This window comes from Lates calcarifer, linkage group LG9, assembly GCF_001640805.2.
Source record: "Lates calcarifer isolate ASB-BC8 linkage group LG9, TLL_Latcal_v3, whole genome shotgun sequence".
Classification (NCBI taxonomy): Eukaryota; Metazoa; Chordata; class Actinopteri; family Centropomidae; genus Lates; species Lates calcarifer.
Genome location: NC_066841.1, coordinates 3,516,794 through 3,531,642, shown reverse-complemented (window position 1 = coordinate 3,531,642; position 14,849 = coordinate 3,516,794). Strand labels below are relative to the sequence as shown.

Below are 14,849 nucleotides of genomic sequence, written 5' to 3'. Positions count from 1 at the left end.
ATAAGTGGATATTTAACCAAACATTAGGGTTATATTATGTTGATACATTCCAAATATTTCTACTTAATTACTATATGGGATGGAAGATGGCTCTAACCACTATGAAACTCAGGAGCCTCAGCTGCTATTGCTACAGAGAAGAAGCCAGTCACAGGTGTGAATCAGAGCTGTAAAAACCCTCGTCCAAACTCTTCGCTGTTGCAACTGGGAACAAAACATGGCACCAATAGACACTGCGCTGACCCAGAATTGACCTACACACAGAAAGTGATTGGAATTTAATCTAAAGATCAGCTTTCTACAAACCATAACACTTCAGCCCGAGGTGACTGGGTGATTTTTACCAAAACAGCATATTTGGATCAGTCATAACTTCTCTCAACAAGCTCCTGTGTACACAGGCTTTGACTATTCAACATAGAAAAAATATTTTGTAACACAGTAGTTTATCTCTTGTACTGATAATTCAACCAGGAGAGTTTCATGTCCATCTAAACCTTGAAGGGCTCCAACCTAAAACTGTGTATAAATGATAAGCAGGACATTAACGTCTGTGTGGACTCCCAAAAAACACCCGCTCACTTTGCAACTCTATTAGATTCCTGAAGGTCAGAGGTTGTAATGTCCAGGTCTATGTATGAATTCTGAACTCTTTCATTGAGTGCTACGCAACAATGTGACTCTTGAGGCTGAAAACCACATCAATAAAACAGACATCAATCGACAGTGCTCACAACAAGGTGACAACGCTCCTCGTTAAATTATTCAAGTCAGGAACCCTCGCCAGGTTCGGCTGCTGATCACATACCTCCAGCAGACAAGAGTACATGTTGAATGCCCATTATATGTGTCACTTGTACTTGGAATCAACACCTTATCAAATAATTACATGCATCACTTAAAATGTACCACAGCGCTCGAGCTGACTGTCATCGTTTCCTTCACACCTCCTCCCGCATTCTCCATTTTTCTTATTATTCCTCAGGTTTATGTGCCTCTTTCAAGGTGTTCAAAGAATGGCAGACAGCAGATGGTATGGAGGAAGGAGGCGTTTGTGTGTGTGTGTGTGTGTGTGTGTGGTGTGTGTGGTGTGTGTGTGTGTGTGTGTGTGTGTGTGTGCGTGGGCAGTTGATAGGTAAGGCAGCTCCATGGTATCGGATGACCGGCAGGGCTCCTCTCCGGTTGTCCCAATCATAAAAGAGACATCTGGGCCGGCGGACAGATCACCGTTGGCCCTTCGCTGTGTGTGTTGCGAAAGAAATAATGTAATCTGACAGACACACAAAAGAGGATTTAGGGTTCTGCTGGTGGTCGCTAGCCCAATATGTTAGTGATTAAAATGAGGCAATTATAAAGATCTTCACTAGACCTGTGTGATTTACACAACCCCCGTCACTGTCCTCTGAGGGTTCCCAGTGTTTTTACTCCCCTCCTGTTCTGATAACTCACACATCAGAGAAATTCACAACATCCCAGGAAGGTGTTTTCCCAGGAGGAGATTATTTAAATCGCCCTCTCCTGTGCTTACGTAACTCTCTTAAATTCCCCTTCTTCCACCTCCTCCAGTAAAGCAATCATTGAATGGCTGCTTGCATCAGACAGTGAAGGAGAATTTGCTTGAATGCATGTAATTCTGAGTGTGCAGGTCTCTCTAGTGCAGTACAACTTGCAAACCACTGAGAAAACGACTGAGCTTCAATCACAGGGAAGCAACAAGTTTCCAACAGCTCTTAGAATAACTAAGCCTCTTAAGATAAGGGTTATCTCATTAATGCCGGATTTTAAAGAAATATCCTGCTTTTTCATAACTTAATTAAATTTGCCAACACTAAACATCTCAATAAATGATTACATGATAAGGATCACTTTAAATATCAGTTAAAACAGTTACAAACTGTGATCAGGGATGTAGCCATACAATGTTTCCTGCTGAATTTTATTTAAGTGTCATGCTACCTTGCCTGAAAAAAAGAGCTTACTCACTCACTTGTCAGAAAATATATTAAACTTTTATGAAATATAACCGTCCAAGAAAATATTAACGTCAGCAAAGGTCATTCATCAGATGAGTGATGTTTCTGTTTGGGCCATCATTTAGTAACTAAATTGACAATAAGATGGGACACGTCAGGATCTGTCTGAATCAGCTCAGGATGTGACAATGACTGATCGATCGCACGTCGAGAAAAGTAAAGGTAACAGCTCAGTCAGGTGTGAGAGGAACCTCACCGGACAGGCAGAGGGGTGTTGACAGTGCTATATAAAAAATAGTAATAATAACTGAGAACAAATATTTTGTGCCCTTTGTATTTATTTGACCTCTGTGTCTCTTTGAAGTGTGAAAACCTCAACTGCACTGAGGTGAAAAGAAGAAATATAACTGTACATAGTTTCCTTTGTGGGATAGCTAGTGAGTGAAGTGAGTCAAGGTGTCTTCATTTCATATCTAAATAAGCCCTGATACCCTGTGGAAAGTTGGCCAAAACGTATTAATAATAGAGCCCAGTTGTAAAAAAAAAGACAGAGAAAAAATACTATGTGTCATGTAACTGTCACCCCACAAAGGTCTCTGTGCCTCTCAAACAACTCCTCTCTTTCACTCTCTGAGCAGGATAATAATCACCAATGAGCTTGTATGTATGCGTAGGGGTGTGTGTATGCGTAGGGGTGTGTGGGTGTGTGTGTGTATGTGTGTGTGTGGCAGCTACATACACACCTTTCCCAGTTCATAATTATACCTGTCAAGGAGTAACAGAGAAAACCAAAGTAACAATGAACCCTCCAAATCCTCATTGATATTCAAAGCAGACCTCCTGCAGTCTCATGACTCCCACAATGGTTGAGCAGAGCCTCAGAGAAAAACACCCAACAAGTTCAATTCAACCATAAATTCCTATCAGAGGTTATGACAGCTGTACACTAGTGGTACTTCTCTGATTCAAAGTTATCAGCTAACACTGTAAAAAAGCGGAGTCTGGGGGGATCACTGAGAAAGCTCCATCAGTCATCACCTACTGACAAAGCTCTACTTAAAAGAACACATTACTTTACTTAACACAATTCCTCACCCATGTTTCAACTGTCTTCATTCACACTTCCCATTTTTTACTGCAAATACAAATTCATAAGTTCTTAAATCAGGTTCAACACCTACGCCATATAACAGATATTACACATCTGAAGGATCAGGATGTGCCCAATCTGGACATTTTTAATGAATCAGAAATGGCTATTTAAATCCTAACCCATTATCAGTCCTTGCTTGTTTGCTCGGGGTTGAAATGAGCGGTAAAATGGTTGTGAGGCTCAGTGTGCCAGAGAAAAGTTGACTCTGTCCAATTTTTGTAGCAGCGCTATGTGGTACTGTTATATTGCTTTATACAGTGTATAAACTATATGTTAATATATCTGCATGTGATGATTATCAGGTACACCTTGTTTAAATGAACAGTCTGATACAACAGTCCTATATCAGTGAGAGCAGACTAAATTGCAATAACAGCACAATCTCCACAACGACCATAAAGTTGAATCAGCACCTCTGTACTACAGAAACCCAATACTATAACCTTCATGAAGGCTGGTTTTACTACAGGGTCGTTGTTTCAGAGTGCATTAGTAATAATGCTAAAACTAATAAACTGGCAATTGGATATGTATATCCTTAGGCATTTCAGTTTACTACACATTCAAACAACTTTATTTTCACGAGGTGCGACTGTGGTATCACCGCAGGCCTTAAATAATAAAATCTGATGTCTGTTAAATTCAGGGCACCCCAGGGACTAATAGAATAAGTCATTTCCTGCCTGCAGACAGAACTGACCAGAAATGGAGGGATTCAGCTCATTGACCGGATATTAATGGCTGCTTCCGGTGATTTAGTGCTGAGGAGACCAGGTGATGGATTGAGGACACCTTCACTGTGAACTGAAGCATTTGTCGGCTCCATTGTAAAGCAATTAGACCGTTACAATAGAGTCACTTTGGCAGGGAATCAGTCTGACGGACCCCAGGTGGGCCAACCAGGGGAGAATGAAAATGCTGCCTTAAGATGGAAAAAATGATGAGATATTTGACATCGAAGGAGGGAAAAGAGGAGATACTCCTGATTTAGTGCAAAGAACAGCTCACAGGGACAAACCTGCACATGTGTGTTTATGTACATCATCTCCTGCCCTGACTGAGACAACATATAAATTACAGTAAGAGCTCCTCTCAGTGGGTTTCCATCATTTCCTCTCTCTTCACCGTCAAGCCTCCAACACCAGTAAACATTTCAAAATTAATCAGTACAGCATGGCTCAATTCAAAGCCAATGAGAATTGGCACCCGCCTACTTAATTAAAGCAATTCATAGATATTTCACATCATAATTACAGAGAGGAATAGACCTGAGGAGGAGCTACACTAAACCTTGATTAAAATCAATATTGTGAAATAAATAATATTTTCCATTATCAATATCCATCACAATATGGCCTATGTAAGCAAAAATCACATGTAAATGATGGATCAGTTTGATGTTTCATGCAGTGCTGTGTTCCACTGTTACAGACAAAACTTCATTATTCATCCTTCCATCCATCCATTATGTTTCTGCCTCCTTTCCCTCCATTTTCATTTCACTCTGCCAGCTCTTTATACAACAGCCAAGCACCTAACCAACACTCAATCTCCCCTACTTCCCTCCTGATTAAAAGCTTGAGAGACTTCCACTTTTCTACTTTAAGTAGTTGCTGACTATCTACCTGAACTGAACAAAACACTTTTCTGTTCATTTTTGAAAGAAGAAAATGTCACCTTAAATGAAGAGGTACTGATGTGGTCGAGAAAAGACTCCAGGTTTTAAAGGAAAAAAGTGAACAACTGTGGGTAAAGGAGGAAAAAAACGCTGCTCTTTGCTAACAGTTATTCACTGTGGGTTGAGTAAATGTTGTAAGATGGTCCAACATGTTATTTTAAACTAAATTCAGGGATTTCTTTCTGCTTTTAAAACTTTCAGCCAACATGAGAACTGGTGGAAAAGGTAAATGTCTCACACTGTGGGACTGGCTCTGCACAGCTGATGGAAATTTTCTTCCGTCCTTGAGGCAGAGAGTTCAAGCTGCCAAAAAATTCAAGCAGAATGAGAAGAAGTGCTGATCCTCCAAACATCAGCCATGACTCGTTTCATACTCATACAGCCATACACTCCAGTCACGACTGGACGCTGGCCAGTACAACCTGGTGGCCAAATAACTGTTGGCGAGTGGAGCAGTTAGGTGCTAAGTGTCTTACTCAAGGGCACCACAAGGGTAGTTTTTGGTAGCGCCCGTGAGTCCACACTTTGTTTAATCAGAGTTTCCCAGCTGGTCCAACACTTCAATCTGTCCCCCTCTATTATAAACAGCTGTTGCACAAATAGAAAAATCAGCATTTTAATAGCCTCATTTTACAGTCATGTATAGAATATATAAAAGATACAGTGCTTGATTTTGTTATAGCGCCACCAAATTAACACTGTTCATTGTTCCAAATCACCTAGGAGGCAATGAGATTTGGAGAGAGACTTTATTTTTGTAGGACCTGTTAGTAAAAATCATCTCACTAAAAATCATAACGTAGTCACTAGCCTCAGCCACATAAAGGACACTGGCAATATCATCTTTGTACTGGAAATCTCCGAGCACTGGCTAAAAAGGCCTAAAATGTAGCAGTTACCTTATAGTTATCCATAAATTCATAATGTAACGGAAAAACTGTAGAGTCAGTCTTAATGCCAGTTTGGATGGTGGTCCTGTTCTGTGCACAAATATATTCTTAGAAGTAATAAATTAGGAAAACTAGAAAACCAATTCAGGAAAATTAAATAACACTGAAAACTAATTAGCAGATCAAACAAATGAAAATTGCCTTCTTGAGATTCCACTAAACTGTGATTATGTACTGCAGTGAAAATAAACAAACTGCCATTGAATTATTTATGACAGATGAATGAAATGCAAAAGTTCTTAAATTATACTGCCAAACTCCCTTGACTAATTCATACAGAAAACACAGTATATTGAATTATTGGCTTTTTGTTGTTGCTGGAGTAATTTTTCCCTTTCAGAGAGGAATTACTAAGCCTTGACTTTTTTGCAGTTGTGGTTTTTTGTTTGTTTTCATTAATCTTGACCAAGTTAAAACAAATAAATCAACCCTGTGTGGCTAAAGCATCAAGTTCTGAAATAGAAAAAGGTCACATAACCCCACAAATATTTACAACATGAAACATTTGAGTGCCAACCAAAGGTTCCATTCCATTATGCACACAGACTGTTTGTACAGGTTATATAGAGCACTTCAATGTAATGTATTCACTACAAGACAGAGGTGATGTTCTCTAATAGCTACTGCATTATTCTAGTCACTTCCAGGGTGCACCTCTCATACAAATCAAAGCATAGCAAGCACAACATGATTTGTATACACATGAATTATTTGTATGAGTGCACACTTTCACCAAAATGAGCCTCCTATGATCTAAAATGCCATTTGAAACTGTGGAGGAGTGGTTACGTAAACCAATGGGCTTTCAGACACTGTAATAAATGGAACTATGGCAGAAAGAGGCCAAAAAACAAGTTATCAACTTGTTTAGTCTATTTAGTAAGCTTTTGGTGTATCCAGGGAGGTTTGTTGAGCATGCATGATATTTCACCGACACACACTACAGCAGGAAACTCACCAGAAGACAGCAAATCCTCCGGTGTTTGCCACTAGATCAGTTAAGGGGTTAAGTGTCTTGCTCAGGGGCATGTTAGCTGCTGAGGACTGGGAATACAAAGAGAAGAGAAATAATTCATCCTTGCTGTGATTTCACCAGCGCTACATTTGTGCTGTTTGCTGTGGAGTTGTCTAACCTTCAGGGCGCCTTCAGGCGACAATCAGCCGCATGTTTACCAGAAGATGCACTCCAAACTTATTTAGAGACTTGGTAGACAAATCTGCTGCTCATACCAACATAAGTGTGTAAACAAAAGCCCAGAGGTCAAGCCTGAAGGCACTGTACCTCATTTATTCCAGGCTGCTCACCACAGTGCTTAATCAGCTGCAGCAGCCTAAGTTCAGTGTGTCTTCACCCCCCCAAAACCTTCAGATCCACAAGTGATGCATGAGTGGTAACCTCTGCTGCATTGGATGCAAAATCAGAGCTGAGAATTCAAAACCAATTTGCCATCATATAATATAGAATTAATCAACTTATGCTCAAGAAAAGCCAAAAGACCCCAACGCCTCCAGCAGCACCACAAGTATCAAACACACTCCTTAACAGATATTTGTCTCCTACATCCACAAAAGGAATCACATCACATTATTGGAAGTAAACATGCCAATTTACGGGGTCCTTAAAGTTCAAACAATGTGCACTGGGGAGGTTTAACCAGTCCATTGTGACCAGTGCATAACAACATGTAAAGTGGGCTAAGTGATTGCAAACACTCCACGGCAAACGCTCTGGTGCAGGTCTGCATGTTGACAACATGGAGCAAGACGAACCACAACCGCAGAATCAGCTCCAGGCTCAATCAATTAATACTGTTCTAAAGTTTAACGAGATTTCTATCTGCCTCCCGCAATCTAATCAACACACCGACCATTAGCTGTGTGCAGAGCTGCTCCAGGGCACTCAGCTCCCATTCCTCTGACTTGTGGCCAAGTCTCTGCATGTCAATGTGCCTGGCAGCAGCCCAGGTGTCGACCCAGTGAATTCAGACCAGCTAAGTCTTCATCTTTTTTTTAATCCCCTCACCCTCTGGTTCCTTCATAGGGCAGCCATTGCACCAACTGTCCCAAAAAGATGCCACTAGAGGATCTCTTTGAATTACTGTAAACAGCATTCTGAGACAATAAGGATGATAGGGAAACATGTTGACCAACAGGGTCATCCACAGTTATCTTGCCTTGTATCTTCTCTGTCTCTCTAGGTGTCTGTCTTCATGGCTCTATGCCATCATTCTAGCCTTTGTTTCTTCCTCTCACACTCCCTCCGAGTTGAAAACAATCGGATTGAAAAGTCAGAGAGACAGGCAGCCTGTGGCTGATGGTGAGACAAGACTGCTTGTCTTGTTGCTGTTGTGGCTCTGGCTCTGAAACAACAGGATTTATGTCCCTACCCCTAGCCCGTCACATCTCCTGGCTGTCCAGCACATCACAGGGGAGATGATAAAGAAACAGTCTAAATGCTGACTGGGTAGCTAACCTTGGCAGTGACTCTAGGGACCAGGGCCAAAGCAGGCTCTTAGGAATGGAAGAGTCAGAGACAGAGAGAAATACAACTATAAGCCCTTGACTCATCCCCTGGGCCAAACAACAATCTACTGCTTTCATAGGCCATCCCTGAATTCATCAGGCAACGCAGGTTTGCTAAAGTGAAGCGGATTAAGCCTAAGTAGAGGTATACAGCAGGGACAAAAAATAGTGTGAATGAATAATGTGCTGGAAAGAAAATAAGTTGCAAAGACTTATTTAGAACCAAGCTTGTTGTTTGTGTGGGATTAGTGGTTTCTTATTTGTGTATGTGGTAAACATAAGTGACTTTCACATAACATTCTGGCAGAGCCAATGAACAATATTGTAACTGCTGACAAAATCAAAAAACACTTTTTCAAAACTAGTGCAGTGCCCATCAAGCAGAGTATGACCTCTTATGATGTATCAGGTCGGCTTGTACGGGTTGTTTTTGTCTATTATGATTTGATCCAAATCATCAAATGCACAGTAAAACCAAAACTGAGGCTAAAAAAACCAAACAAAAAAAGAGGCTAAAAAGCTTTGTGGAGCTGAGGAGTTGGGTGATGACTCTCTTTTGGTTCATCACGCAATCTTTTGATTGGAGGTTAATATAAAAATACTGATAAGTGGAGCTTTGAAGTTGCATACTCTGTGGGAGCAGAGTTCAGCTCGAGGTGAGGAGACTGGATGAGATGTGAATGTTGCTGTCACAACTGGATTCATCAAGAGTGTCCAGACAGCAGCATTTCAGAGGTGACGTTTCATCTGTCAAATGTGCCAGAATTTCAACTGTAAATAATGTTATAACGTGCTAAGATCATTTTAGCATGAGACTATCATAAATAAAGTTACTGCAGAAATCAAATGTGTTCAAAATGCACAATTTCATTATTTATCTGTTAAAGAAATGGATGTTTATTTACCGTGTTGTGGTTTGTTGTCTATGGACTGGGTACAAGAAGTAAGTGCTTTTAGAATCAATCAACAGCTCAATAATCTCTCTACAGCTCCCTAAAGCCAAAAAACGTTGTATAACATGGTGAAAATTGAATTGCTTTAAACCTCTTCCTTAAATGTAGAGAAACATTTCACACTATAGAGAGCATCACATACTCTGCTTGTTCCAGCACATCACTGAAAGAACATGATGCTCAGACTATGGCAGGTAGAAATACTGTCTGTATCTGCAACAGAATATATAAAGGTAATTCTGAGCCAGACCAAACAAGTTAGGCTGCACAACACAAGTTTGTAATGATGAACTCATTAGTAGGTCTGGCAGAGTTTAAAAGGTTAAAATGATTACGGATCTAAAAGCCTGTAATAACATTTAGGCTAAACCTAGAAGACATAAAAATAACTGAACTCAAGCATTAATGACCTCCAGGGGGATTTTATCTCAGACAAGGCTTCTCTCCTGCTGGCTGGGTGCCTGCCCTGTCAGGCTAATAACAGCAGCAGGCCAAGTGGCACTAACAACAGCGTAACTAGTGGTCATAGTTATAGACATACCATCGTCATTATGAAAACAGGGTTTACTGACAGTGACACAAGTGGGAATAGAGAAAATGAAGGACTACTATATCACAGAGAGATGTAGACATCACACAAAAGCAGAATACCTTTCCTCCATATTTGGTTTTATTCTTTCACATAATCGTTCTCTAATGGTTCATTTACAGTAGCAGGAATCAATAGCCTTTGCTCCACAGATGAGAAACAACTTTAAATGTGGAGAAAACTGATTGGAAAAATGTGGATGGTTAATCCTGTCATTAGTATTCTATGCAACACAGTTTGTGATCACGTTCAATATGAGCTGCAGAGACGTTATGCTGCAGTCTTGTGCAAGAATTTAGTCTGAGGCGCAGATTTAGAGAAACGGCTAAGGCAAAAGTAGGACAATGACCGCTTCATTTCATCACACAAAAAACTACACATCAACACACTGGGGCTATGAGAACAGACTAAGCTAACACATTTACCAAGTGTTTTACACCACAAAATAAAACAGCGTACCATGAAATTGCATTCATTTTAAAGTTTGGACCAACTTGAGGACAGGGCAGAAGAGACACACATCCAGAGGATCCAATAGATAGGATGACGTTTAAGTATCAGGACTCTAACCCTGTATAAAACCTGAAACTTTACCTGAAAAAGTAGTGAAAAAATGTTCTCATCTCCTGGCATCAGTTAAAAGCCGATGTGGGGAGTATTTTGGATTTACTGTAGGTAGAGGATTGCCTTGCCTTGCCGAACCCTGCATAAAGTGAATTACAAAAGTCCACCCGGGAAGAGATAAAAGCGTGGATGACTTTTCCAAGATCAGAGAAGGTTAGAAAGGACTTAATTTGAGCCATAATCCATTGGCTGTCTGAGGGAACAAACCACTGACCTTTCAGCTGCAGACAATCACTACTCAAAAAAGCAGCTTATAGATAACTAGCAATTTGATTATCATTATTTCTTTGACTAAGTAGTTTTGTTGCCTTTTTTTTTACCAATATGTAAGTACCCATGTAGATTAAAATCACAGTGGTGTACCTTTTTCTTTTCCTTTAATTTGACAACATTAAAATCTGTTCAAGAGAGACATGACCAAGAGAAGACTGCCACAACAATAAATACAATATGGATATAAAACATTGACAAGTATGAATTTTAAATCATTATCTATCTAACGTTAATTAAAAACAGTAAATGAGGCTCAAAAGCACTGAGTGGGTGTTTTTTTCTGATCCTTTACAAGTTGTAAAGGAAAAAATCACTTGTAAAATTACAACTGACTTGAACTTTATTTAAAACATAAAAACAACTATGAATCCCTGTGATCGCAGTTTAGAAAAAGGTGTGAATACAAAGTGCAAGGTAAAAACAGTCCGGGCAAAGAGAAGAAAACACTACGATTAATTTTCAGCACAATACACAGCTCACAGGACTCATAAAACCAAGGACCTTGCAAGGCTTCCTCCTAAATCAATCTTCACTGTACACAAATCAGACATGCTCTTTTATCACCTCATTTGCTAATAGGCTTTTCTTTACACTCAGTGACATTAACAATAGTGCAAAGGGCGGAAGCAGTCCCAGTCTTAATTCTTAGTTTATAGTCTCAGAGCAGAGGCCAACCTCTCTCCACACATTCACACACACAAACACACACCGATCTCTGGTTACCAGCTGCTTTGAAGGTGTCTAGTTACCTGCATGCTGCCTAGAAGTACAGTTGTACAGTTTACACAACAGTGCTGCTGCAACACACTGCTCACTGATATTACAAATAGCCAAAGCTGCTTCCAGCCAATACAATTAATACCCATCAACAAATCGGGGCTTGTTGGCTCCCACAGGTCAGTTTTAGACACCGAGGGCAAACACATAATTAATACAGGGCAGAGCTTATTATACACAAGAGATGTAGGTTTAGAGTACAAGGCCAGTGCAAATAGTCCCCTTGACTCTGATATTCGTGCCAGTTCACTGAACCGCTGCGAGCTACTGATTTATACCCTTTATTGAACGGATGAATGTGCACTCTGTAATAGCTGTGTAGGTGTAGGTGCAGGTGAAATAAAAGAAAAAGAAACTTACCTTCACTGCTTCGGCGTGAGTGACTTTGTCGAAGACTTTGTCGTTGACTTTCATGATCTGGTCACCGATCCGAAGACCCTCTTTCTCCGCCAGGCTCCCCGGCTCCACCAGGGACACGTAGATGCCGACCCCGTGCTCAGACCCACCGCGGATGCTGAAGCCCAGGCCCTCGTTGCTCTTGTGCCGCTTCATGGTGACCTGCCGCAGCTCGCCCGGCGGCTCGTGGATAAAGTTCCTCCCGAGCAGAGGCACCAGGGGAGCTGTCCCGTCGCTGCTGGTGCTGAAGCTGTCCGGCGAACCCCGTAACGCCACTTGAAACTCGGGCGGGTTGTTTGGCGAGAAATGCCCCGGGGGAGTCGGGCTGGCGCTGGGGAAGTCGCCCGGCGGGGTTTCGGCGTTGCCATTGCTTGCAACTAAATCCGATTTTAAGTAGAGGCCCTCCGAGGTGTACTGTTCGAAGAGAAGCTGGTCAGAGCGGGGGATGACCAGCCGCAGCATGGGCAGAAGTTGCCGCTTGCTGGGTGCGTTCAGGATTACATTGAGGGTCTGCACCAGGTCGTACACGTTGCGTTTGGAGTGGTAGACGTTGAGACAGTGGATGAACTGCTCCCTCTCGAAGTCGTTGAGGAGGAGGTTGAGCGCGTTGTGCAGCTTTCTCACGTTGGCCGACAGCGTCCGCGCGCTGGAGGCCACCGAGTTGGCCGAGGAGCTGAGCGACATGCGCTCCAGGTCGGTGCTGCTCATCCTAGCGGTGTGACCGGGACACGGCGCCACACTGGTGCGGGTTAGAGAGCAGGCATTACGGGTAGGCGGCGCGGGTTTAGTCCGGCCCTTGGCATCACGACCGCTGGGGGACGCGCACTCCGGTTATATCCATGCTGTCTGGCTCTGACAGATGATCCACTTATTACTTGCAATTTGCTGGATAGAGCGAAGAGAGGGCCAACTTCAACAGGCAATTAAGTCCCACTAATTCAATTTCACAGTTGACACAAATTAATTAGCACTTACCATAATTTAGATATCAGTAATTGGATTCTGCAAACTTCATGCGTGAAACGGTGCGTCAAAACTGGACGTGCAACAGCCTCGCAGGAAAGTCGTCCCGCTCCGCCAGAGAGCTTAGTAATGAGCCACGTAAGGATCTCAGCCTGCGTGTCATTAGCTGCGGTCTTATTTTCCAGGAGGTCAGGTGGCTGCCGAGCCGCCGCTTCTCTGGTGTCCGCCTCACCGTCAACAGCCCCACTACAAGGTGGAACAAACAACACCAGGACTGAAAACTACTCGTATTTGGTCCACTGTTGCGCGACAAATTCAACTAGAAAAACCAACTATGTCCTCGACGAAGAAAAAGAAAAGGGAAAAAGTTATTTTTATGCTCCTGCTCAGCGTCTCGAGGAGTTCGTAATATCCCGCTCCGGTCAAGGTTTTACTTCCAAACGACGGCAAGTTCACAAAAACGTCAACATCCAGAAGTGTTTCAAGAAACAAGCGACATTTGTTCGTTTGTCGTGTTGTTACTATCCGTTCGTTCGCAGCGTGGAGGTGACCTGCTGCTCGGCGTGTTACTACAGCGACTGAGTAAAGACTGGCGGCTTCCTCGCCTCAGACCGTCCTCTGTCAGGAAATGACGCAGTCGCGTGCAGCCAATGCGTTGCTCCTGATCAGTAACATGCGCTCGTGGCACTGGCACAACAGCACCTAATATGCTACTAAACAGTGGGCTGCGTTTGATTAGTTAGTTTCAGATTCTCCACTTTTTTCTCTTATAATCCCTATGTACAACTGCATGTCCTATAAAAGCAATAAATTGAAGTTTCAAGTGTTTTAATTTATTGCACTTTTGTCACCAGTTTGTCATTATGCCGATTTCTTGTAAACAATTATACGTTTAAAGTTTTTTTTTATTGTTGAATATTCCAGTATTGACCACTCATTGTTAGTCAATTCTTCAAAATTGTTTTGTTTACAGAATTTAGAGAGCGAATCTCCACAGGTTTTGTCCAAGGGAAACACATGCACAAAAACATTGTCAATAGTTCTTTTCCACAGCAGACATTTTGACCCAACACAATAGAAACAGGTGTTACTGATAACACAAATGCATCACAGTGACAGTAAGTCACCATGGAGCTATCATTACTCTTATTTGTGTTTTTCCACCCAGGCAAACAGGACAAAAGCACAGGATGCAGCAACTAAAGAAAACAGACAAATGAGGAAATCATGCATGGCCAAAGTCTACAGTGCATTAGATCTGAAATAGATCATTCTCTGTGGAGCAGTTTTCAAAGGTCAGCTATTTGTGTTCATTCAGAGGGATGATACATTTGAGATATTTTAAGGCCCTTTTGTTTAAAAAACCAAACACATCTAATAGGAAAATTAGCAATTAGATGTAATCAGTTCTACAGAGTATGACTGTTTGATTAGATGTGAGGGTGTGTTGGAGGTACTGGGACTGACTAATTACCAGTTGACCACAGAGTGGCACCAGTGAGTGATATGATGTTACGTTGCAAAATTATCATAATAATTGTGTATGAAAAGCACCAACAGTCATCACCAACAGTCATCTGATGATAGAGGTTCACCTCACCATGAGGAAGAAAACCTTTCCATTCATATGGAATAAAAAGACAATGAGGCTGAAAGAGGTCAAATAGTTTCATCTTTTTTGGTCTTCTGCTCCCCAGCTTGCACTAGAAAGTTTCACTGCACAAGATAATTGTTCTCCAATTTACTTTTTATGCTAAATTATTCTTGTGCTGTTTAGTGCATTTGTTGCTGTTTTTTTTCCTTTTTCTGTTTTTTCTGGACAGAAGTTGAACTTTTTGTGCTCGTGCACCTTTTGGAGTTTAACTAGCTGCTGTAGCCAAAAGGAGCAAAGTGGAGTTGAACTCAGTCACCCAAGTGATCAGTCATAAGTGCTAAATGGTGACAATATCAGCTGCAAATGAAGCCTTGTGCTCTGAGGTCACTGTGTTGACAAATGG

The 14,849-nt window shown here is 41.7% G+C and overlaps 1 protein-coding gene across 2 annotated transcripts in view; it reads right to left on the bottom strand.

The window, feature by feature from the left end:
• The window catches only part of whrna (whirlin a), a 112,710-nt gene extending 99,048 nt beyond the window's left edge, over window positions 1-13,662 (bottom strand). The window contains exons 1-2 of one of the 2 annotated variants that reach the window (XM_018685278.2): window positions 12,865-13,662; window positions 11,854-12,774 (exon numbers count right to left, since the gene is read on the bottom strand). In XM_018685278.2, coding sequence (XP_018540794.1) covers window positions 11,854-12,597 — 744 coding nt within the window. In that variant the 5' untranslated portion in view covers window positions 12,598-12,774; window positions 12,865-13,662. Of the gene's footprint in view, window positions 1-11,853 lie in introns of both variants that reach the window. The other variant, XM_018685276.2, reaches the window with a different exon arrangement.
• Between the last annotated feature and the right edge of the window lie 1,187 nt (window positions 13,663-14,849).